The sequence below is a fragment of the Spinacia oleracea genome, chromosome 4 (assembly GCF_020520425.1).
Source record: "Spinacia oleracea cultivar Varoflay chromosome 4, BTI_SOV_V1, whole genome shotgun sequence".
NCBI classification, from domain to species: domain Eukaryota; kingdom Viridiplantae; phylum Streptophyta; class Magnoliopsida; order Caryophyllales; family Amaranthaceae; genus Spinacia; species Spinacia oleracea.
The window spans coordinates 65783990-65807656 of NC_079490.1; the positions used below are offsets into that span (position 1 = coordinate 65783990).

The window sequence follows — 23667 nt, forward strand, 5'->3', positions numbered from 1 at the left end:
AAAGGATATTAAGATTTGCAAAGAATGATAACTAAACCTATGCAAAATGTGAGAAGCAACCCTCACATTATAGCACTGGAAATCAAGCATAGCTTTGAATTCCATGAACTGTTTTAAAGATGGGTTAGAGGTCCATGGTTGTAAAACATTGGGGTTGAACATTTATCATATATGAAATGTATTTTCATATTCCATTTAATCTTGGTTTAATATTAAATGATGAGTCCTTTCAATTTGACAATATATTCAAGGTAGACTGTCAGGACCAGTCCTGTGACTAAGAAATGTCTATCAAGTGAACTTGAATGTCAAAAGTTGAAAAAGGTCCCTAGTCGGAGTTTTCTATAAAGGTGGATGCATAGAAAATGCTAGACGACTAGAATGCAAGATGTCTAGTAGTTATGTTTCTTGAACTATGTGGACATGGAAATGTTCCAATCATTTGAAATAGATACTTACTTTGAGAAGACTAGTATCGGACAGACCTATGAAACTTTACTGTAAGAGATGAAAATATGTCATAAGTAAATTTCATTAAAATTATTAGACACTAATCCTCAATACCTGAGTGATTTGAGATTACTTGTTTGAGAACTGGTTACTTTGACGTTGTCAACCGTCGCACCGTAAAAGGAGGCTATAACGGCAAAGCTCGGGTAATCACCTATCAAACGAAGTCTAATCTCAAGATCGCAAGATTGGGACGATTGTCCTCCCATAAATCGGGATGAGATGCTGAAAGTTGTACTAGGCCACTCGGAGAGCTAGAAACTGTAAAATGCATGGCCGTGCTCAGATGAATCATAGGCTATGATTATCTGTTTTGTGAAATAACTCCGATGAGAAGAAAAAAGAAGGCAATGTCTAAGAACCCGATCTAATAGGTCGTTGTATCGAGTAGGACTCAATTTCGGTAGTAATATTTCATTTCAGTTGGAAAATGCAGTCAGATGTTTGGGGTAGTATAAGCGATCAAGGGGTGATAAGTCATATCACTGGATTTCGGTTATAGTTTTCCTTGCGATGGTCCAGGACGAGGCGGTACTTGTGATATTTCGGCTTGGGACGCATTTTATTTGGCGGTTTTCTGGATGTTAAATACCATTGGGTGGGTTACCTTTTATTGGCTTGGAGTTCCACCCGAAGAAGCAGGGGCTGCAGTAGCTGTTGAATCTTCTACTGGTACATGGACAACTGTATGGACCGACGGACTTACCAGTGTTTCGGCGTTGGAACGCCCACAGATCTGATCAATTACTCTTCGGGCTTTGTCAACAGACATAGATATCGAGTACATGGAATTTACTTTTATTTTCCGTTGAAAAAGGAGAAAATATAGAATCGATCAGAGCGGCTTTCTTGATTGCCTCTACATCGGGCAAATTCGGTTAATTTACGGATTAATCGAGCATTTCTTCTTTTTAATATCTGACCCAAATTTTTCGTACCATAACGAGTTTTGTTAGGACTCATTTTTAGTTTGTCGTTTGAAATTTTTTCTATTTTATTTTTAATTATCCGCAAAGTTTCCTCCAGTGATATGAGTTACCACCCCTTGATCGCTTATACTACCCCAAACATCTGACTTCATTTTCCAACTGAAATGAAATATTACTACCGAAATTGAGTTGTACATCCAGAATAGCCCTAAGAATACATGATCCCACGCAGATACTTGGCAACCCCTCTCGACTAACCAACGTCTTTTTTTTTACACTTCTTGAATATCATTTTTTCTATTACCACTAGACTGTATGTATTTGGATATTTATATGCTCTAAATAGATTATCTTTATAGAGTATCTTGAGCCACAGGTTCCGCACTCCACTGATTCGCCTAGCAGCACGATGCTTGTATTGCTCTCCCACAACCCCGTTTTCACGGTTGTCAGTGTTGGTATAAAATGATCTTTCCCTCATGTTCGGCTATAGCGAGAACCCCCGAATCTAGGGCCACTTGGCGTTCCAAGGCTGATCTTCCCCAAGAGTTCACATCGACGGGAAGGTTTGGCACCTCGATGTCGGCTCTTCGCCACATGGGGAACGAATAAACCGGAGTTCCAAGAAATTATATCTTCTACCAAGACATTTACTGAGGAAGCAGAAGCCCTTTTAAAAGAAGGGGGATAGGTCTAAGCGGAGCGAAAAGGGTTTTCCATGAGATGGGAAATGAAAACTATTAGCCCCACACGAGGTTTGTGAGTTGGAAGAAGAAAGGATTTTTTAGTTAGACGCGAAACTTATTAGACTCAATGGTCGGGTTCATCGATACGTTCAAGTCCAGGATGGCCCAGCTGCGCCTGGGAAAAGAATAAGAATCGAAGAAGCGTCTGACTCCTTCATGCATGCTCCACTTGGCTTGGGCGGAACAGATCTACTAATTCTTTGATTCCAGTTAGTAAGAGGGATCTTGAACTAAGAAATAGACTCTAGTGAACTATGAAACCGAGAAATACCTCTGGACATAATAAGGATGACAACTCTTACCTTATGTTCATGAACAAGCATCAAGCGACAAAGGAATTAGGCAATGCACACTTGTCCCTAAGGACAAGTGAGAGACTGAAGGAAATAATGCCCTTGGTCCAAGTATGAATTCAATGCCAAGTCTAATAAATGCAGTTCAGTATTAATTAATTATACAAGTTAATAATTCAGTGAGATCAAGTGAACTGTATGCCTAGCTAGAGGCCACTTCAGTTCAAGTGGAATTAATAATATTAATCCACAACTTACTCTTGACTGAACCCGTAGGGTCACACAAATAGTACGTGAACGGATCAAGTATTTAAGTGAATTAAATACTCCATTTATTGATATTCGGAATCGACGGATCTCGATTCCAGTGGGAGTTGAAATAGTCAAAAGGCAAATTATGAATACTCCGGAAACGATGATATTGCCGGAAACGGAAATATGGATCGTATCGGAAATATAAATATTATCCAAGTCGTAGATGTTGCCGGAAACGGAAACATGGTACATATCGAAAAATATTATCGGAAATGGAAATATTGCCGGAATCGGAAATATTGCCGAAACGGAAATATTGCCGGAATCGGAAATATTATCGGAATCGGAAATAAATTCCGAAATCGGATATATTAAATATTTGTTAGAAACGGAAATTAATTCTGGAATCGAAAATATTAAATAATGTTCGTATCGGAAATGAATTCCGAAATCGAGAAATAAATCGGAAGCGCAACGTACGAACTAAACATCGTACGAGTTTGCTAGACGCAAGGCCCAACACGAAGCTAGGCCCGCGCCTAGCGAAGCCCGCGCAAGCGAGCAGCAACAAGCAGCGCAGCCCGCCTAGCAAGGCAAACCCTGCCAAGCGCAAGGCAAGGCCAGGCCCAGCCGAGCAAGGCAAGGCCAGCAGCAGCAGCGCCCATGTTGTGGGCCGCGTGACTGCCTGGTAGGCCGAGCCGCGCGCGCACAACACGCCCTTCGCGGGCTGTGCGTGTGTGTGTTGCGTTCGTGCATGCTTCGAATCCTTAGGCGTTTAGGATATGTCCGATTAGATTATTTTCCTAAAACTACTAGAGTTATTTGTTTAACTAAACACTAAAAACAAAGGTTTAATTTAAGTCTAATTCTAATTGATTTAGATAAATTGAATCCTAGTAGGTTTCTAGTTCCGATAATCCCACCCTATAAATAGGTGATTAATAATCACAATTTATACATCAGATTTTCAAGTATTCATATAGTTTTAAGATTAAACTAAGCTTAATAATTTGCCAAATAATTAAGTACGAATAACATAAAACCTTAGGCTAAATTCTAGTTAATTGAATCTAAGGCGGATCCGAACGTGCTGTGCACTATCTACGGAAGGACGACACTTGGAGTACAAACCTTGTTCTTGTTCGGTTCGGGAGCAGCTAGGGAAGGCACGCGTCACATGTATGTATCCTAGATTTTGCTAATTGACTATGTGGCAATTAATTTGGATTCCTGGATTTATAGTTTTTCCGCATGAAATATATGTTTTATATTTGTAATAACCTAACAACGAGGTGGTGCTCCCACCACCAAGATCCTGCAAAGAACGATCCACCACCAAGGCTCGATTGCGGAGGCTATCATCGCACAACGAAAGAGTTCGCTCTGAAGGAAATAATGCCCTTGGTCCAAGTATGCATTTGATGTTAATTCTAGTAAATGCGGTTCAGTATTAATTAACAAGTTAATAATTCAGTGAGATCAAGTGAGCTAAATGCCTAGCTAGAGGCCGCTTCAGTTCAAGTGGAATTAATGATATTAATCCACAGCTTACTCTTGACTGAACCCGTAGGGTCACACAAATAGTACGTAAACGGATCAAGTATTTAATGGCATTAAATACTCCATCTATGGATATTCGGAATCGACGGATATTGGTTTCAGTGGGAGCTAAGATCGTCAAAGGCAAGCAAGTGAATACTCCGGAAACGATGATATTGCCGGAAACGGAAATATGGATCGTATCGGAAATATAAATATTATCCAAGTCGTAGATGTTGCCGGAAACGGAAACATGGTACGTATCGGAAAATATTATTGGAAATGGAAATATTGCCGGAATCGGAAATATTGCCGGAAACGGAAATAGTGTCAGAATCAGAAATATTATCGAAATCGGAAAATAATTCCGGAAACGGAAATATTAAAAATTTGTTCGAAACGGAAATTAATTCCGGAATCGGAAATATTAAATATTGTTCGTATCGGAAATGAATTCCGGAATCGAGAATTTAATCGGAAGCGTATCGTACGAATTAACATCGGACGAGGCCTGCCAGACGAAGGCCCAGCACGAAGCCGGGCCATCGCCCAGCAAGCCAAAGCGCAAACACACGCCAAGCCTCGACCAGGCCCGGCGCAAAGGCCAGGCCCAGCCAAGGCCTTGGGCGCGCGCGGATCAAAGGCAGCGATGAGCTGGGCCGTGCGCTGTGCGTGGGCCGTAAGGCCTGCGTGCGGTGCATTGTGCCACTCGTGTGTGTTACTCGGAATCCTAAGGCTACCGGGATTCGTCATGTGATTAAATCTAATCCTAATAGATAAAGTTTATTTAATTAGAGTCCTAGTAGGATTATAATTAAATAGATTTGTATTCTAATAGGATTATAATTCCTTTCCATAAAATCTATAAATAGGTGCCTAGGGTAACATATTTAGACAATCAATTGAAGTATTCAAAGGTAAGATTTTGGAACAAAATCAGCCAAACACTTGTAGCCTATTAGCCGAAAATTCCTAGAACCTTAAGGGCGATTCTAGTTGGTCAAGCTTAAGGCGGATCTGGCCGTGCTGTGGACTATCTACGGAGGGACGACACTTGGAGTCCTAAAGACTTGTTCTTGTTCGGTTCGGGTGCAGCTAGGGAGGGCACGCTACTAAGTGTATGCATCTGAATTATGCTAAATGATTATGTGTAAATAATATGTTTCTTGGCATTAAGGTTTTCCGCATGATTTATGTTTTGTCATATGTATCATAACCTAACAGTGGTATCACGAGCCTCTTATTATTTTCATAATCTAAATTGTATGAACATGGTTAAATTTTACAAATTTGCAAGGAATTAAAAGGGGTGATTAGTTTTCGTAATTAATTGCAAATTGCGTTTATTTAATTATATGTACGCAGTTTTTCGGCAGAATATTCGTTACTCAACCAAATCGAGTGATTTTTGTGTCAATTTCGCATGTAAAAGGCATTCTAAAATTTTCGGCCGAACCCAGAATTCCCAAATTCGAAGCCTAACTATGAATTTTTGGAGGTTTAAGTTTTTCGAACGCAAAAGTTTGTAAATTTATGATGTTAAATTGAATATTTGCGATTCTTGTAGATAAATCTTGAGTTTTTGATTGACCTACAGTATATGTTTAACAATTATGAATGCCTAGACTTTTTAATTATACAACCTAATTTGTAATTATGATTAATTTGTTGAAATTCGAATAATTTAGAATTGATTTATTTTTCATAATTAATTAATAATTTAATTAGGTATCTATGATTAAAATCCACCACAAAAATTGTTAATTTATGTTAAATTTTAAATTTTTATGACCTAGATTTGAATCCATGTTAAACGGAAATTAATTAATTAATAAATTTTCGATTTTTCGCCCTAAAATTATGAAATTCATGTGATTTATTATTTTTCGTTAATTTTAAATTAAAAATTTTAAATTTTTATGAAAACGCTCATAAGTGTTGCACGCACAAAGCAAAGGAAACTACGTGTTACCCTTAAGGGGTGTTGTATAGTGCGGGCATGCGACGACGAGCAAGAGAGCTCACTGGGCAATGGGCGATGGGCGATGGGCGTGGCGTGTGCCAGGCGAGCAGTCGCGTATGGGCAGCAAGCGAGCTGCGCCACAACGCGCGCTGCCTCGCCTAGCGAGCAAAGCAGTAGCGTTGTGCTATGTGGGCTACACGCAGCGTGGCTTGGCATGGCTGCGATGCGTGTGGCCTGCTCGTGCGCGCCTAGCGATCAGTCGATGGGGCGCAGCTACCTCATGACTCGATGGGGCTTGGGCGTAAGCCCAAGTGCCTCGTCGTGTTACGATTGACGCGTTTTGAATTTAATTTGAGATTTTCAGTTCGGAAATAATTTTAATTAATTTTAAAATTAATAATTTAAATTTTTTTCTCGGATTTTAATTTTGAATATTATAATTATTATAAAATTTTATTTATACTAATTATTTTACTAAAATTAAACTTTGAATTAATTTAAATTCATTTAATTCAACTGAAAAATAAATTAATAAATGGATTCAATTATAATTTTATATGAGCTTTAAATTTTAATTAAACTTGTATGTTTCCGGTTAGACTAGAAATACATTTTTATGTTTAAAATTAGTAAAGCATATAAAGTTATTGGTTTAAGTGGGAGCAATTTTAGTCATAAACTCTTGATTAGGTCTACAAACCCTTTAAGGTTAAACAACTTGATTAGAATTAATAAGGACTGAATAATTGCTAGATTATTGGTGCCCTTGATTAATTGCTGCAAATATTTATGAGATGCATACAATGTGTTTTTTACTAACCAACTATGTGGGCCATTCATGATAATGAATGGGTGAATGGTATGTATTGTAGATGTACTGTTTTGCAGGTTATGAAGTGACTAGTATGGCCCAAATAGGATAGAAAATATGGTCTGTGTACCATTAATTTGAATGTAATTGGTCTAATGCACAAAATTTGTTTTTCAATTCAAATATGGTATGTGTACCATCAAATAGTTGTAATTAGTTTAATTATAGCTGATCCTGTTTGAAGAAAATGGAGCCTCCCACGGTGAAATTCAAGACGAAGTTTCCAATCCATTTTCAAGACGGACTTTGAAGTTGAAGCTTCAAGATGAAGTCGGGCCATACTAGATCACATTTATCTTATGCATTCTTTAAGTTATTTATTGCTTTTAAATATGTCTTAAATATGCATGAGATTGAAGCTTGATTATGTTGCATTATTAAGGATTTTAGTTCACTTAAAATCTAACCAACATAGTAAGAGCCTTAAGTTCCAAACTTAAAAATTGAGTTAAAAGGTGTCATGCCAAAATAACGCAGATAACCTTTACATCAATCTAGTAATAGATTACGCTCAGCGAGGTGTTACTTATTGATCCTAAAGGGGTAAGGTACAAAAATAATTGTTAGTACATGTTAGTTTTGGTGAAACTCAACGATATAAGTAATGAGTCCTTTTATGCCGTGGCAAAATCGATAGGTTTACCTAATAAGTTCTTAGACGTACCTATCAACCAAGAGTAGTTTCTAGACTATTAGCAAAAGGCTTTTGCTTACCTAAAAGATTTTAGAATTGAGTCTAAATACATAATGTGCTTAATTCTTCAATGGGTTTTAGGATCTTGGAATCATTTTATTCACACCTGCCGGAACACATAACTTAAATAAAATGCTTAATGAACATTAAATTATACATGTATGCTAGAATTTAAGTTTATTAAGAGAAACTGTGAATGATTATTTATTTGTTTATTCTTTTTCAATTGTAGTTTTAATTATGGCAAACAACAATTCATTCAACATCCGATCAATTCTCGAAAAGGAGAAGTTGAACGGGAAAATCTTCCCTGACTGGCAAAAGAACTTGCAAATAATTCTTACTTATGCAGGAAGGAAAGAAGTATGTCCTGGAAGAGGCGATGCCCGAAGCCGCAGGCGAAGGGGTCACTCAGGCAGCCCTCAATCGTTGGATTGATGCCAACAAGGATGTGAAATGTCTAATGCTTGCAACCATGGGCGCAGATCTGCAGAAAACGTTCATCAACTCAGATGCTTTCACAATCATCAGTGAGTTAAAGAACATGTTCCAAGATCTGGCTCGAGTCGAAAGGTTCGAGACCCATAGGCAAATTCTTGAGACCAAGCTTAAGAAAGGCGAGCCCGTAAGTCCACATGTTCTCAAAATGATTGGACTCATTGAGAATATGAGTCGGCTGGATCATCAGTTCTATCAGGAAATGGCTGTAGACACCATCCTCCATTCCCTTCATAGCGGGTATGACCAGTTCAAGTTGAACTACAGTATGAATAGTCTGGACAAAACGCTCACTGAGCTTCACGGTATGCTGAAGACCGCTGAAAAGACGCTCAAAAGTGATAAGCAAGATGTGCTTATGGTGCGTGGGGGCAAGTTCAAGAAATCTGGAAAGACACTAGTAGAAAAAACCCTTATTGCAGCGGGCTTTTAGACCCCTGTTGCAGCGTACATCGTATGCTGCAACTGGGGGGCCTGCAACAAGTCTGAACTTGTTGCAGCGTACAATGTTCGCTGCTAAAAGGTGTTTTTTGCAGCGTCCATATGTATGTACGCTGCAACAAGTGCCAAAAAATTGGCAAAAATTTGGACTTGTTGCAGCGTACATATATATGTACGCTGCAAAAGACTCAACTTTTTGCAGCGTACATTTATTTGTACGTTGCAACAAGTCTGGATTTTTGCCAATTTTTTGGCACTTGTTGCAGCGTACAACATATATGTACGCTGCAACAAAGCACTTTTGGCGGGAAAATTCTAATTTTGTTTAGGGATACCTAGAGTGCCTTGCACCAAATATAGAAACCTGTCAAAACAATAATAGAATAACGCAACCTGTATAACAAATATAAAAACAACAACTGAAGTTTTGTATATATCCCAAAACCAAAAGTGCACATACCGATACATTTAAATATATTTACGTTCCAATTTCAACGTACGCATACATTTTAACATAAAAGATTGTTCTATAACATCTAAACCAACACGATCAAGCGCCCTCAGGTCAATAATAAATACTTGGTGGTAAAAAACTTCGCCCATTGCTCACGAACCACATCAATTTCCTCACTAGCATAAGGCGCAGTCCTCGGAGTATAGACCTTACAAAAACAAAAATTTGATGGAGCATTAGATCGATTAAATGCAAATGAAATATCACATTTTAACATTCAAGCAACTAATGACAATGTATTAATAGTCTAGAATACGAATCAATTAGTTCCTATAACAATAGTCAATTAACATTAGTCATGTAATAAGAATCAAATGAGTCCTTAGGTTCTTTAGTTCAAAGTTGGGAGCGAAAATGTCATTTTAGCTCTATATATGACCTATAACAACCCAACGAACCTTAAATGTGCATAAATAGGTTCGAATGAGATTTAGAAACTTAAAACTATGCATATTAGTCATGTAATAGGATTAAAATGAGTGTTTAGGTTCTTTAGTTCAAAGTTGGGAGCGAAAATGTCATTTTAGCTCTATATATGACCTATAACGACCCAACGAGCCATAAATGTGCATAAATAGGTTCGAATGAGTTTTAGAAACTTAAAATTATGCATATTAGTCGTGTAATAAGAATCAAACTATACAAAGTTTTTGGTGGAATTTTATATGTGGTGTTGATGGTTATAGTAGTTCAAGTTGTTAGAGTCAAGGGTTAGTTATTTGTTGTTATTTAGAAAAAGTATATCCTATTAATTTAGTTATGTCGAAGTACTTAAATCATATCAGAAAATGTGAGTTTGTATTTGTTTTTGAACAATTAAATCTTGTATTGGTGAGCCCCATATTAGCCTTAGTAGTTTATACTCTCTTTTAAGCCCAAATTGTCTGTTGTACTATGAATTACTAATTATTAGTACGTTTATCAAAATCTTGTTGGTTTTTATATCTTGCCATTCTCTCTTTTTTTTTTTTTTTTTTTGAAGGAATATCTTGCCATTCTCATTATAAATGCAATGCTGTTGTTAAGTTTTTAGCTACACGAACAACAATATGTACACTCAAACCCATTATGACAATCCTAGAGTTTCTGAAACAATGCATATCCTTGACAGACAGTAGAGTATCAGAACCATTTCAGTATTATAAAAACTATGCTACTAAGATGATTCACATTATAAACGTGAAGCTAAACTAACAAGAAAGAACTGGGGAAATAAACGAGGAACAATATACTTACAAGAGCTTTTTGGCTAGTCAACCTCCGGATTGATGGAACACGTGCAACTAAGGTAGCAGCTGTAATATGCAGCAACACGTATTCTGCATGAAGTCGGTGAAATTGTGAGTGCCAATTCTTTTGTGACCATATCGGTCAATTGCAACTGAACTTGTCAATGTCAATGGCTAAATACCTCTTATGAACATCAATATATTCATCTGTTTCATCTACAATCTCCTCCTGTATATGCAAAGTAGACCACATGAAGTGAGTGATTACAGTAGTTTCACTAGAGGAACGAGAAAAAGAATCTACGGAGCAGAAATTATACTTGAAGTAGCAAACTAGAGTATGTTAAATCTAACACCATCTACGGCATGAGATTTAGTCAGTAATCCTAAAAAGATGTGGAAGTTTGATGTTAAAGACTGAATTTATTTAGGTAAGCCATTATATTTGGCCAGTTGCATCAAAATCCAATGCCCATACAAATGGTTACAACATACAGAAAAATATCAGTACATTAAGCTCATGTAATAGCTAACAGGTGTAGGAAAATAACCTGAGTTTTTTCTTCCTCGGAGTTGAGATACTCGTGAATTCCATGAATGCTCCAGGTCGGAATATGAGGAATACGAGCAGAAACATCAAAGAGGGTGTCTACAACTGCAAGATTACCTTCAACAACCGCAATTTCAATAGGTGTATAATCATACTGAAATAGAAGACACAGTAATAAGTCCAAAATGGGTTCCCTGATGAATATCGTACAGGAGGAGATTGTAGATGAAACAGATGAATACTCACACGCATATTCACTCAGAGAAAGGTAGATAAGAATACGAGTTTAAGGCCAAAACTCTTAAAAGCGTGTGAGTGTTATCTTTCACTCACAAAATTAGTAGTATTAGGATCAGCTCCAGCTTTAAGCAAGCATTTGATAATCTGTATATTGCCAGAAGATAAAGCGACAATCAAAGGTTTTTCTCCTTGTAAACCAAGATTCGGGTCAGCACCATGCTGCACCAAGTATAACAGAATAATCAGCCTCTAATAACTGAATAATCACAGGTTAATATTTCTGCCATCCTAACTCTACTCCCTAAAGTCATCATAAGTTGATTGAACTTTGAAATGAGGACTATAACTTGACTGGTTTCTATGTTCATGCTCCTTCCTAGAAGATCATAGTCACTTCTGATTTCTATGTTCATGCTCCGGGCTGCTGAGAGTCCTCTTCTCTCAAACAAAACTCAAACGACAAGCAAGAATATGAAGACTGCATCAATCAGGAATTCAAGACACGCCTTTTACTGCCTAAAATGCAATTCAATAAATCTACAAACACAATAGAAGAAATAAATCAAATAAAGGATACATAAGCATGACTTCCTGCCACTCCGAAAACTACTTCATCCCCAGAATGCAAAAGACGGCTGGTGTTCTTCTTCACACTCATCCCATTTACAAACACAGATCCCTTGCTTCCTGTGCTTTCAAGAACACCAATCATGCAGCCTTCACGCTGATAATAACAGCAAACAATGATTATTCATACTGCAAATACATCAGAGAGACTTCATTTCCAAAACACAAAAGAAGACACTTTGCTGGTGGTTTCGCAGCATCAATGCCAGGGTAGCACGGAATGCGAATATCATCTAAATTTAATCAAATAAACCCATACTTGCTAATAATAATAAATACCTTAGTATTTTTTATCCGGCAAAGGATCCCACTCGCCGTTTGATCTCTCAAAATGAGATTACATTGTCTGTTTGAACCAACTGAGAAAACGGGCACTGATATAGGTAAAGTTTGATTCTGCATTGCAATAATAATCATTCTTAATTTCGATTTCCGGGAATAAACCAAGAACCAATATCAAAATTTCATAGAATAGATTAAAATTCACCTGTGCATACTGTGACAAGAGCCTAAGCCAAGGAGTTGTCGATGTCTCTAAACCCATGCTTTGTTTCTGGTAAATTCTCATTGGCGAAAACAAACTCCTCGTTTGTTCCACCACAACCGGCGAATTCCCTTTTATCAAAATAATAAATTCAAATTCTTGAAGTTCAATTTCTCCAACAACCAAAAAGAAACACTAAGCAAGAAGAAAACATACCATCAGGGATCGGCGGCGAGGAAACTGGGGCAGTAGGAGCAGCGGTGGCAGCTGCAGCCACTTCCTCGGGCTTAACGGAATCCACATCCTCTCCACCACCGCATAAATCTCACATTCCGGCGGCAAAACAGGATCTACAGGCGGCGGTGAAGTACTCGTTTCTTTCATAACCGATTCCGGCGGCAAAACAAGATCTACATGCGGCGGGAATACATCACAAGCGTAGGATTTGGGGGGAATTGAGAGAAGGGGTGGAAATTAGGGTTATGGAGTTAGGGTTGTGGAAAATGGAAATTGGGGGTTTAAGAGGGGTTTTAGGGAGGAGAGAGAGTGGGAGGAAGTGAGAGGTTCATCTTCACTCTGTAAGTACCACCGGCGACGGACGATGAAATGGCTTCACGCAGGGAAAGCTGAGGGAAGAAGAGGGAGTTGAGTGCTCGAATTTGGTCCAGAGGTTTTATGACGAAATGTTTTAATTAACTTTGATGCGAAAAAAAATTTACATGTTATTGCAGGGGGCTTTTACCTGTACGCTGCAAAATATAAGGGTTATTGCAGGGGGCTTTTACTCTGTACGCTGCAAAAAACTCTTTTGTAGCGGGCAATTTATTTTGTACGCTGCAATAACCCTTTACAGGGTTTGACCCGCGTTGACCTACTGGTTGTTGAAGCGTATTAATACATGTACGCTGCAACAAGGGGGCTGCAACAGGGGTTTTTTCTACTAGTGAGAAGAGGAATGCTAAGAAAGGTGGCAACAAGGCCAGCCCAACTAAGCAAACTAACACCAAGTCTGTAAAGAGGAAGGCCAGTCAACCCACTTCTGAATCCGAATGCTTCTATTGCAAGAAGAAGGGGCTTTGGAAGAGAGATTGCTTGAAGCTAAAGGAAGTTCAGAAGAACGGAACAGTCGTTCCATCTTCAGGTATTTTCGTTATAGACTGTATACTTGCTAATTCAACTTCTTGGGTATTAGATACAGGTTGTGGCTCACACTTATGTTCCAATCCACAGGGACTAAGAAGAAGTAGAAGGTTAAGCAAGGGTGAAGTCGACCTACGAGTGGGAAATGGAGCACGGATTGCTGCATTAGCTGTAGGAACTTATTATTTGTCGTTGCCCTCTGGGCTAGTTTTGGAACTGGAAGAGTGTTTCCATGTTCCAAGTCTTACTAAAAACATCATTTCTGTTTCTTGCTTAGATGCTAAGGGATTTTCCTTTTTAATAAAAGACACTACAACAAAAACATTAATTAACAGCACCTAATTAATAGCGTATATCAAAAGCGCTATTAATTGTATCAAATAACAACACTTTATTTTATATTGCTGTTAAAATAAGCAATTTTAATTTCATGTTAATGTAATACATCGCTTTTCTTTAAACGCTGTGATTAAGTACTAGTAAGTAGTAAGTTATCTTTAAAAAAATAAAAAATAAACTTTCACCAAAAAAATATATCCCTTTCTTCCAGGCGCATAAACTTTTTCCACGTTCTCCATCTTCCTTCCTTCCTCCCTTCTTCCACACTCCACGGTTAAGGATCGCTTTCCTGCAATCCCAATCCGAATTCAAAAGTTCATACTGAATTGAAGATGATCAATCCCAATCCGAATTTAAGAGTCCAATCGCAATCCCTCAATCCCCTCAATCCGAAATTTTACAAATCCAAAATAAAAGAGTTCCCTTCAATCCAAATCCTTTTTTTTTTTTCTCGTTTTAGCTTCTTCAACCTTTATCGGCGGCGACTTATTATCTGGCAAACATATTTCCCGGCTGCGCGTGGTTGAATTATCAATTGTAAGTGTCTTCTAAATTAGCAATTGAATTGTGTTGTTCAATATATTGTTCGTAATGTTTTATATGTAGTTTACGCAAATTTGTTCAGAAATTCTGATTTGGATATGTGGTTAGGTTTCTTGTTGTCTCATCGATTGTATTTCCGTCTTCCTTGGTGAACCTCAGGTCAATTACTAGACTTTTTCTTTTGATTTTATTTCACTGGCTAACATTTTCGAAAATTAGGGTTAATTTTAAATGAATTTTTGTGCAATTAGGTGCAAATTGGTTCACGTTTGATTACGTTTTCGGGAATGGAGGAACGCCATGTTCTCGAATTTTTGACGAATCTGCTACCCCTTTGGTTGATGCTTTGTGCAAGAGATATAATGGAACAATCCTCTCTTATGGACAGGTTAGTTAGATTGCTCGTAATTTTATCTTGCTCACATTCTTTGGGTGTTGCACAGCTCAACCACAAGAGGGTATTTCTTATTTTTGATAAGTAAAGCTTTTATTTCATCATTTTTGTTTATGCCCGCCACCTTTTCGATGAAATGCTGCTGAAATAACACTTCTGTATTCAAGATTTATATGATACCCATTTTCTTGGGTAGTTTAATGCATGTTTTATGGGTTTTAATTATGAATTTTTTTATTTCCCCACTATATTACCTTGCTTACGTTCGACCCCCTTACCCTGCTTCTTGCGGGAGCCTCTTTGAGGCAATGGGGTAATGATAATGATGACTGATAATGACTATATTACCTTGCTATAAATAGTTCGATGGTTATAGCTGATGTATTACATTGAAATATATTGTACAATTCGTGTCTTAAAACTTATTACATTTCCAGTTGATGTATTACGTTGAAATAGATTTAGATGTCAAAAACAATTTATTACTTAATTATACCTTCTCTATTGTGAGAATTTAGCTTAGTTGTTTCGTCAATGATGTTTTGAGTTCACATTTTAATACGTTTTTGAAATTTCGAAGTCAGTTGCTTTTAAGTTTTAACATACTTGGGTGAATCAGGTGATCCGTAGAATGAAAGAGAAAGTAGCCTGCAGAGTGCATGTAGCTTTTGATATTTTCACCTATTTTCCCGTAGACAATCCTGTTATAAAGAACCTAGAGAAACTATGTTCTATTATTTACAGCGTTTTTGCTAAAACTATGAAGACACTTTCTTATCCACCTGATCAACTAGCAAACTTTTTATGCATTATCTAAGGTACGAGCTGAGTTCTACGCTTTCTTTGTAGGAAAAATATAAGCAGATCCTACAGGTCAGGGTAAATGTTTTTAAACCATTAAAATAAGCTTCAAGTTATTCTAATGGTGAACTATTACTCTTTGCTTGTGTTTCTGATTAGTGTTCAATAATGGTTTCATGATGCAGAGTTGGTATTTTGACATTGTAAATACTGTGGATTGCAGAGAATAAGAGATAGTTAACTCGGGGAAGATGGTTTCAGACGAGATCATAGTGGATCTGTTGTCCAAGCGTCTTGAACCTGGAGAAGTTAAAGGTGAACCTGGATACATTATTAATGAATTTCCTCGTACAATTAGACAGTCGGTGAGCTCTTACGTCTTTTTGTTTCAAATATTTATCATGCATGAAGTCAATGTATAAAACTTTCATGTAGAGAAGCTGATATTATGATATATATGGACCTATATCATAATATGCATATGTTAATGCTCCTACACTTTTTTGTGGGTTCTTTCGGGTTGTCTTCATTTACTTTTCTGTGTCTCCAAAGTAGATCCCTTTTGTTTGGACTCCACCTCTTTGTATGTAGTTTTGCATGTTCGGAACTCGATTAGCTATTATAGTTCACTTACCTCGCCAATCCGACAACTGCCCACCCCTACGTATAACACCGACCACTTCCTTGATTATACTACTCTGCAACAATCCCTCCTGGGTGACTGCCACAAAAAAAAAAAAAAAAACTACTCATATTGTTGTTCTGTAGTTGAGAAGAATAGGCAAAGAAAGGATGAATATTTCTAAGTAAAATGTCGAAAAGTTAAACATATGTAATAAACTGAAGTCACATACCTATTTGCCAACAGAGGTTATCTGGCCTCTTAAGAACTACAACAGAGTCAATTTTTTCGGGGTTTTCCATCTTCCACCGGCAGTAAGGGTGCTTATACCTGTCATGAGCGCGGTAAATTCCAATTGTTTGCTTACTGCCATGGTCATACCTCTTTCTGGTAATATAGAAAATGTAAGGAGACTGACAAGGATGCCTGGTGACTGGTCTAGTATTGAAGGAATATCCTGTGTAATAAGCTCTCTTGTACTAGTTCAGAAAAGTCCGAGTTGGCATTTCGAGTTCTCTTGGAGAGACTACTCCTCTAATAACCTGAACCACATAGCCCCATGAAACACTTACAGACCAGAGTCTGTTCTTGTCATAGCAGATGGATTGCTGCATTATACTAGCTGAATCCTGGTTGACCGACTCAAACAGGTGCCGGATTGCTTGGGTTCGTGTCATGCCTGGAAATATTGGCTCTACCACGTCAAGGTGATGGATTAGCAGCCCCAATAGGTCTCCATACACATCGTGCTGCATTTAACAATTAGCATCACAAATTTTATTTTTGTTGTCTATTAACTCAGTATTACTGTCATAATAATATATGCGCATATATTTACCTCGTTAGATTTTTTTTGAACGCCTATTTATTTTACTCAAAAAACCATGGATATAAGAAAGCAACTAAAATTTGTTCTTTCCTATGATTGTTTTGTTGGTGATCTAGGGAAGAAGCAGTGGAAAGCTCAATTTGTTGCAATTGGGTTGGCTTGTGTCCTAGCAGTTCTTGCAGGATCATCCTGTGTTTTTTAATTTTTATTAGAGAAGAAGAATGCAAGGTAAGAGTTTCAATTTGCTTGTTGTTCATATATTTCTTCTTTCGGGTTATATAGAAGCTTCGTAATGTGCAAACTACAGATTTTTGAGGAATGGACAGTCCCTTGTTTGATTTGGCTAGAATACAAGCTGCCACAGATAACTTCTCTGAGAAACATAAGCTAGGAGAAGGTGGTTTTTGCCCTGTCTTCAAGGTAAGAATTTGAAAGAACTGTTAAGGTTAATCTTTGTGTTCATGATCTTTATGGGATGTCCTACAAAACGAAACCAAAGTTGTTGTCAAACGGCTTTCCAACACATCTGATCAAGGAACGAATGAATTTAAAAATGAAGTTCTGCTAATCATGAAGCTTCAACACAAGAATCTGGTCAGGCTGTTGAGATTTTGTGTAGAGGGAGATGATCGAAAGGCTACTCATCTATGAACTTATGACTTCTGGCCGCTTAGATTCATGGCTTTATGGTACTACAATGAGAATGGTCTATTGTATGAACCATCTAATTATGTTTTCTTGGGATTAATTTGCTTCTTTTGTTGCGATTACAGATCCATATAACAGTGCACAAATGACATGGAGGAAACAACTTGACATCATCAATGGGATTGCTTATGGAGTCCTGTGTCTGCACAAGGATTCATACTAAAAGTCATACACCGAGACTTAAAGACTAGCAATATACTGTTGGACTCAGACCTGAATCCTAAGATTTCAGACTTTGAAAATGCCAGAATCTATGGAACTGAAACTGAAGAAAGCATTGTCACTCCTACTGGTACATAGTAATTTCTCTTACCTGCTTATTGATTCTGCAACTGTGTCCTTCTTTCCCTTTCGATTTTTATGAATAGATGACTAAATGCTAAGAAAGGAGATAATGTACTTAGGTGTATTTTACCCTGTATTCAAGTATTTGTTTATTTTGTTTGCAGAACACTTTTTGGTTTTCGAAGTGAAAAATGATTGTTGAAGAAAATTAAAAAGGGAGCACCAAGTGGATAAAGATACAAGTATATCATATGATTATGCTTATTACAACTTTTATTTGTTTCCAAGTATTTATCCTCGGCAAAATAATGTCATAGATTTTGGATATTATTTCATGAGATTCATGAGAGAGATCATCGACCATAACCAAACTAGAATATTTGAAGATGTATCTTTATTTTTTTTGTTCAATCATGCCTAGATACTATATGTGTTGTTAATAATTATGTTAACTTTCTCATTTTGCAGTACTTTGATGATCGGAATGTTGCAAATTATGATCTAGAACAAATTGATGAAGTCTTATCTCAATGGACGGGTCATGTTCTTATCGTGTGAATATTGTGGTGGATTAATTATGTTTTTCGACTATAAATTGTCTACAATGTTCTAATTTTAGTGTGTTAATTTGAAATTAAAAGAAGTACTTTATGACACAAATACTTCTTTCTTTTTCTATTGTTTTTTTTGTAGTGTGTTGACAATATTGCACATGATTTTAAGCTATGAGACATCTAGATGTTTATTTGATATGATAGAAATGAAATTGGATGTTATATTTTAATTTGTATATATTCAATTCTTTTAATATTTGTTGGTTTTTGTGGGAAACAACATATATATATATATATATATATATATATATATATATATATATATATATATATATATATATATATATATATATATATATATATATATATATATATATATATTCTACTCTTACATTACTTGCTCTAAAATGGTTATTTTTATTTATTTATTACAGGTATTTAATAATTAAAAATTAAAACTAAAAAAAAGCACGTCAAAAATTAAAAACATCTCTAATATCATCGCTTTGTAGTTAAACGCTATAAATAATTTAAATTAAATTAGTTGATCGGCGTATAAAATTTCCCGCCATAACTAGAGATTTAATGGCGCTTATATATTGAATGTTGCTAAATGAGCCAATATTGACAGCGCTTTTAAAAAGCGCTATTATTCTTTTAACAGCGTTGGTAATTAACAGCGCTTTAAAAGCGCTGTCATTGATTGAAAAAAGCGCTATTAAAAGCTTATTGTGGTGTAGTGACAATAGTTGTTCGTTTTATTTTAAAGAGATGTTTAATGGATCTGCTAGATTAGTCAATGGACTTTATTTATTAGATCACGACAAACAAGTTTATAACATAAATACCAAAAAGGCCAAAAAGGATGATTCAGATCTCACTTATCTATGGCATTGTTGATTAGGCCATATTAACTTGAAACGCATGGAAAGACTTCAAAGGGAAGGAATTCTAGAACCATTTGACTTAGAGGATTATGGTAAGTGCGAATCATGTTTACTTGGCAAAATGACAAAGCAACCTTTCTCTAAAGTTGGAGAAAGAGCAACTGAACTATTGGGTTTAATCCATACAGATGTATGTGGACCAATGAGTACAAATGCTAGAGGTGGTTTCAGCTACTTTATCACTTTCACTAATGACTTCAGTAGATATGGTTATGTCTACCTAATGAAGCATAAGTCTGAATCCTTTGACAAATTCAAGGAATTTTAGAGGGAAGTAGAGAATCAATTAGAGTGAAGGCATTGCGGTCTGATAGAGGCGGTGAATATCTGAGCTATGAATTTGATGACCATCTGAAAGAATGTGGAATTCTATCAGAATTGACTCCCCCTGGAACACCACAATGGAACGGTGTGTCGGAACGGAGGAACAGAACCTTGCTAGACATGGTTAGATCAATGATGGGTCAGGCCGAACTTCCAATAGAATTTTGGGGACATGCACTAAATACAGCTGCACTCACTATAAATAGAGCTCCGTCTAAAGCTGTTGAAAAGACTCCATATGAGTTATGGTTTGGAAAGCCTCCAAATGTGTCTTTTCTTAAGATTTGGGGATGTGAAGTATACGTCAAACGATTAATTTCAGACAAACTTCATCCAAAATCTGACAAATGTATCCTTGTGGGCTATCCAAAGGAAACAAAGGGGTATTACTTCTACAATACATCTGAGAACAAGGTGTTTGTTGCTCGAGATGGTATCTTTTTGGAAAAGAATCACATTTCCAAAATGACAAGTGGGAGAAAAGTAGACCTCGATAAAATTCGAGTCGAACAACAAACTCAAGATAATGCTCAAGATGACATTCAGGATGAAACTCAGAGATCTTTAGAAGTATCTGGTGAGAATCATGGACAATCTAGAGATGTATCCCCGCGTAGATCGCAGAGATATAGATCTCAACCGGAAAGGTACTTAGGTATTTTGACGAACGAGAGCTATGATGTTCTATTACTCGAAAGTGATGAACCTGCGACTTACAAACAAGCTATGACGAGCCCTAGCTCCAAGCAATGGCAAGAAGCCATGCAATCTGAATTAGACTCCATGTCTGAAAACCAAGTATGGGATTTGGTCGATTTGCCAGATGGCTACCAAGCCATTGGAAGCAAATGGGTTTTCAAACTGAAAAAGGACAAGGATGGGAAACTTGAAGTTTTCAAAGCTAGATTGGTTGCAAAAGGTTACAGGCAAGTCCACGGTGTGGATTACGATGAAACCTTTTCACCAGTTGCAATGTTAAAGTCTATTCGGATAATGTTAGCAATCGCTGCATATTACGATTACGAAATATGGCAGATGGATGTCAAAACTGCTTTCTTAAACGGCGTTTTAACAGAAACTGTGTTTATGACACAGCCTGAAGGTTTTGAAGATCCAAAGAATTCTAAAAAGGTATGCAAGCTAAAGAAGTCAATCTACGGATTGAAGCAGGCATCCAGGAGCTGGAATATACGTTTTGATGAAGCAGTCAGTGACTTTGGTTTCATCAAGAACGCAGACGAATCTTGTGTATACAAGAAGGTCAGTGGGAGCAAAATTTCTTTCCTAGTATTATATGTCGACGACATATTACTTATCGGAAATGACATTCCTATGTTGAACTCTGTCAAGATTTGGCTTGGGAAATGTTTTTCGATGAAAGATATAGGAGAAGCACAGTACATATTGGGCATCAAGATTTACAGAGATAGATCTAAAAGGATGATTGGACTTAGTCAAAGCACTTATATCAATAAGGTGCTTGATAGGTTCAAGATGGCGGACTCCAAGCGAGGCTACCTACCCATGTCTCATGGAATGACTCTAAGCAAGAATCAGTGCCCAAAAACACTTGATGAGCGTAGACGAATGAATGGGATTCCATATGCATCATTGATTGGTTCAATAATGTATGCTATGATATGTACACGCCCGGATGTTGCGTACGCACTCAGTGCTACGAGCAGATACCAGTCAGACCCAGGAGAGGCGCATTGGACTGCTGCCAAGAATATTCTGAAGTACCTGAAAAGGCACAAAAGATGACTTCCTGGTCTATGGTGGAGATGATGAATTAATTGTTAAAGGCTATACGGACGCAAGTTTCCAAACCGACAAAGATGATTTCAGATCACAGTCTGGGTTTGTCTTCTGCCTCAACGGAGGTGCAGTAAGCTGGAAAAGTGCTAAGCAAAGCACCATTGCGGATTCTACAACTGAAGCGGAGTACATTGCTGCACATGAAGCAGCAAAGGAAGCTATATGGCTAAGGAAGTTCATAGGTGAACTTGGTGTAGTCCCCTCCATTAAAGGACCAATAGCCCTGTATTGTGATAATAACGGAGCTATTGCACAGGCAAAGGAGCCTAGACACCACCAGAGAGTCAAGCATGTACTTCGTAGATTTCACCTTCTACGAGAGTTCGTTGAAAGAAAAGAAGTCGAGATAAGCAAAATTGGAACTGATGACAACATATCAGATCCATTGACTAAACCTCTGCCGCAGGCGAAGCACAACTCGCACACTGCAGCTATGGGAATCAAGCATATTGGAGAATGGCTTTGATGACCCTGTTTAATGTTTTAAAGTTTTAGAGTTTAAATCTTTGTAAAACATTATTGGTTAAATCATTCACAATAAATGAAAAGAATTCATTTTTCCATTTAATTTGTGGTTTATTAAATGATGAGTCCCTTCAATTTGACGATATATTCAAGATAGACTGTCAGGACCAGTCCTGTGACTAAGAAATGTCTATCAAGTGAACTTGAATGTCAAAGGTTGAAAATGGTCCCTAGTCGGAGTTTTCTATAAAATTGGACGCATAGAAAACGTTAGACGATTAGAATGCAAGATGACTAGTAGTTCTGTTTCTTGAACTATGTGGATATGGCAATGTCATAATCATTTGCATAGATACTTACTTTGGGAAGACTAGTATCAGACAAGACCTATGAAACTTTACTGTAAGAGATGAAAATCTGTCATAAGTAAATTTCATTAAAATTATTAGACACTAAATCCTCAATACCTGAGTGATTTGAGATTACTTGTTTGAGAACTGGTTGCTTTGACGTTGACCAACCGTCGCACCGTAAAAGGAGGCTATAAAGGCAACGCTCAGGTAATCACCTATCAAACGAAGTCTAATCTCAAGATCGCAAGATTGGGATTGTCCTCCCATAAATCGGGATGAGATGCTTAAAAGTTGTACAAGGCCACTCGGAGAGCTAGAAACTGTGAAATGCATGGCCGTGCTCGGATGAATCATAGGCTATGATTATCTGTTCATTTGATAAGTTGAACTCTGAAACCGAGAAACACCTCTGGACATAATAAGGATGACAACTCTTACCTTATGTTCAAGAGCAAGCATCGAGCGACAAAGGAATTAGGAAATGCACACTTGTCCCTAAGGACAAGTGGGAGACTGAAGGAAATAATGCCCTTGGTCCAAGTATGCATTCAATGTTAAGTCTAATAAATGCGGTTCAGTATTAATTAAAGTTAATAATTCAGTGAGATCAAGTGAGCTGAATGCCTAGCTAGAGGCCGCTTCAGTTCAAGTGGAATTAATGATATTAATCCACAGCTTACTCTTGACTGAACCCGTAGGGTCACACAAATAGTACGTAAACGGATCAAGTATTTAATGGCATTAAATACTCCATCTATGGATATTCGGAATCGACGGATCTTGGTTTCAGTGGGAGCTGAGATCGTCACAGGCAAGAAATGAATACTCCGGAAACGATGATATTGCCGGAAACGGAAATATGGATCGTATCGGAAATATAAATATTATCCAAGTCGTAGATGTTGCCGGAAACGGAAACATGGTACGTATCGGAAAATATTATTGGAAATGGAAATATTGCCAGAATCGGAAATATTGCCGGAAACGGAAATATTGTCAGAATCGGAAATATTATCGAAATCGGAAAATAATTCCGGAAACGGAAATATTAAATATTTGTTCGGAACGGAAATTAATTCCGGAATCGGAAATATTAAATATTGTTCGTATCGGAAATGAATTCCGGAATCGAGAATTTAATCGGAAGCGTAATGTACGAATT

General features: G+C 37.3%; 1 protein-coding gene and 1 long non-coding RNA gene across 10 annotated transcripts; one reads left to right on the top strand and one right to left on the bottom strand.

The window, feature by feature from the left end:
• Window positions 1-9128: 9128 nt before the first annotated feature.
• On the bottom strand, window positions 9129-13074 carry LOC130459937 (uncharacterized). Of its 4 annotated transcripts, XM_056827580.1 has the most exons (10): window positions 12600-13074; window positions 12387-12514; window positions 12179-12295; window positions 11850-11996; window positions 11620-11750; window positions 11366-11491; window positions 11034-11186; window positions 10665-10711; window positions 10490-10572; window positions 9129-9401 (listed from the first exon to the last, which is right to left on the bottom strand). In XM_056827580.1, the coding sequence occupies exons 5-9, from the start codon at window positions 11683-11685 to the stop codon at window positions 10503-10505; spliced, it is 462 nt and encodes a 153-aa protein (XP_056683558.1). In that variant the 5' UTR covers window positions 11686-11750; window positions 11850-11996; window positions 12179-12295; window positions 12387-12514; window positions 12600-13074; the 3' UTR covers window positions 9129-9401; window positions 10490-10502. The 4 variants fall into 4 exon arrangements, 2 of the variants coding, with proteins under 2 accessions (XP_056683558.1, XP_056683557.1); XM_056827579.1 differs by having other exon boundaries at window positions 11620-11996; window positions 12600-13073; XR_008919685.1 differs by lacking the exons at window positions 9129-9401; window positions 10490-10572; window positions 10665-10711 and having other exon boundaries at window positions 11048-11186; window positions 11279-11750; window positions 12600-13073.
• A 965-nt stretch (window positions 13075-14039) lies between these two features.
• Window positions 14040-18854, top strand: LOC110777598 (uncharacterized). 6 transcript variants are annotated; one of them, XR_008933024.1, is made up of 8 exons: window positions 14040-14399; window positions 14514-14564; window positions 14657-14793; window positions 15649-15724; window positions 15824-15965; window positions 17168-17740; window positions 17825-18051; window positions 18513-18854. It is a non-coding gene; the product is annotated as an uncharacterized lncRNA (long non-coding RNA). The 6 variants fall into 6 exon arrangements; XR_002530492.2 differs by lacking the exon at window positions 15649-15724 and adding an exon at window positions 18209-18286 and having other exon boundaries at window positions 14042-14399; XR_002530494.2 differs by lacking the exon at window positions 15649-15724 and having other exon boundaries at window positions 14043-14399; window positions 17168-17279; window positions 17359-17740.
• Window positions 18855-23667: the final 4813 nt, after the last annotated feature.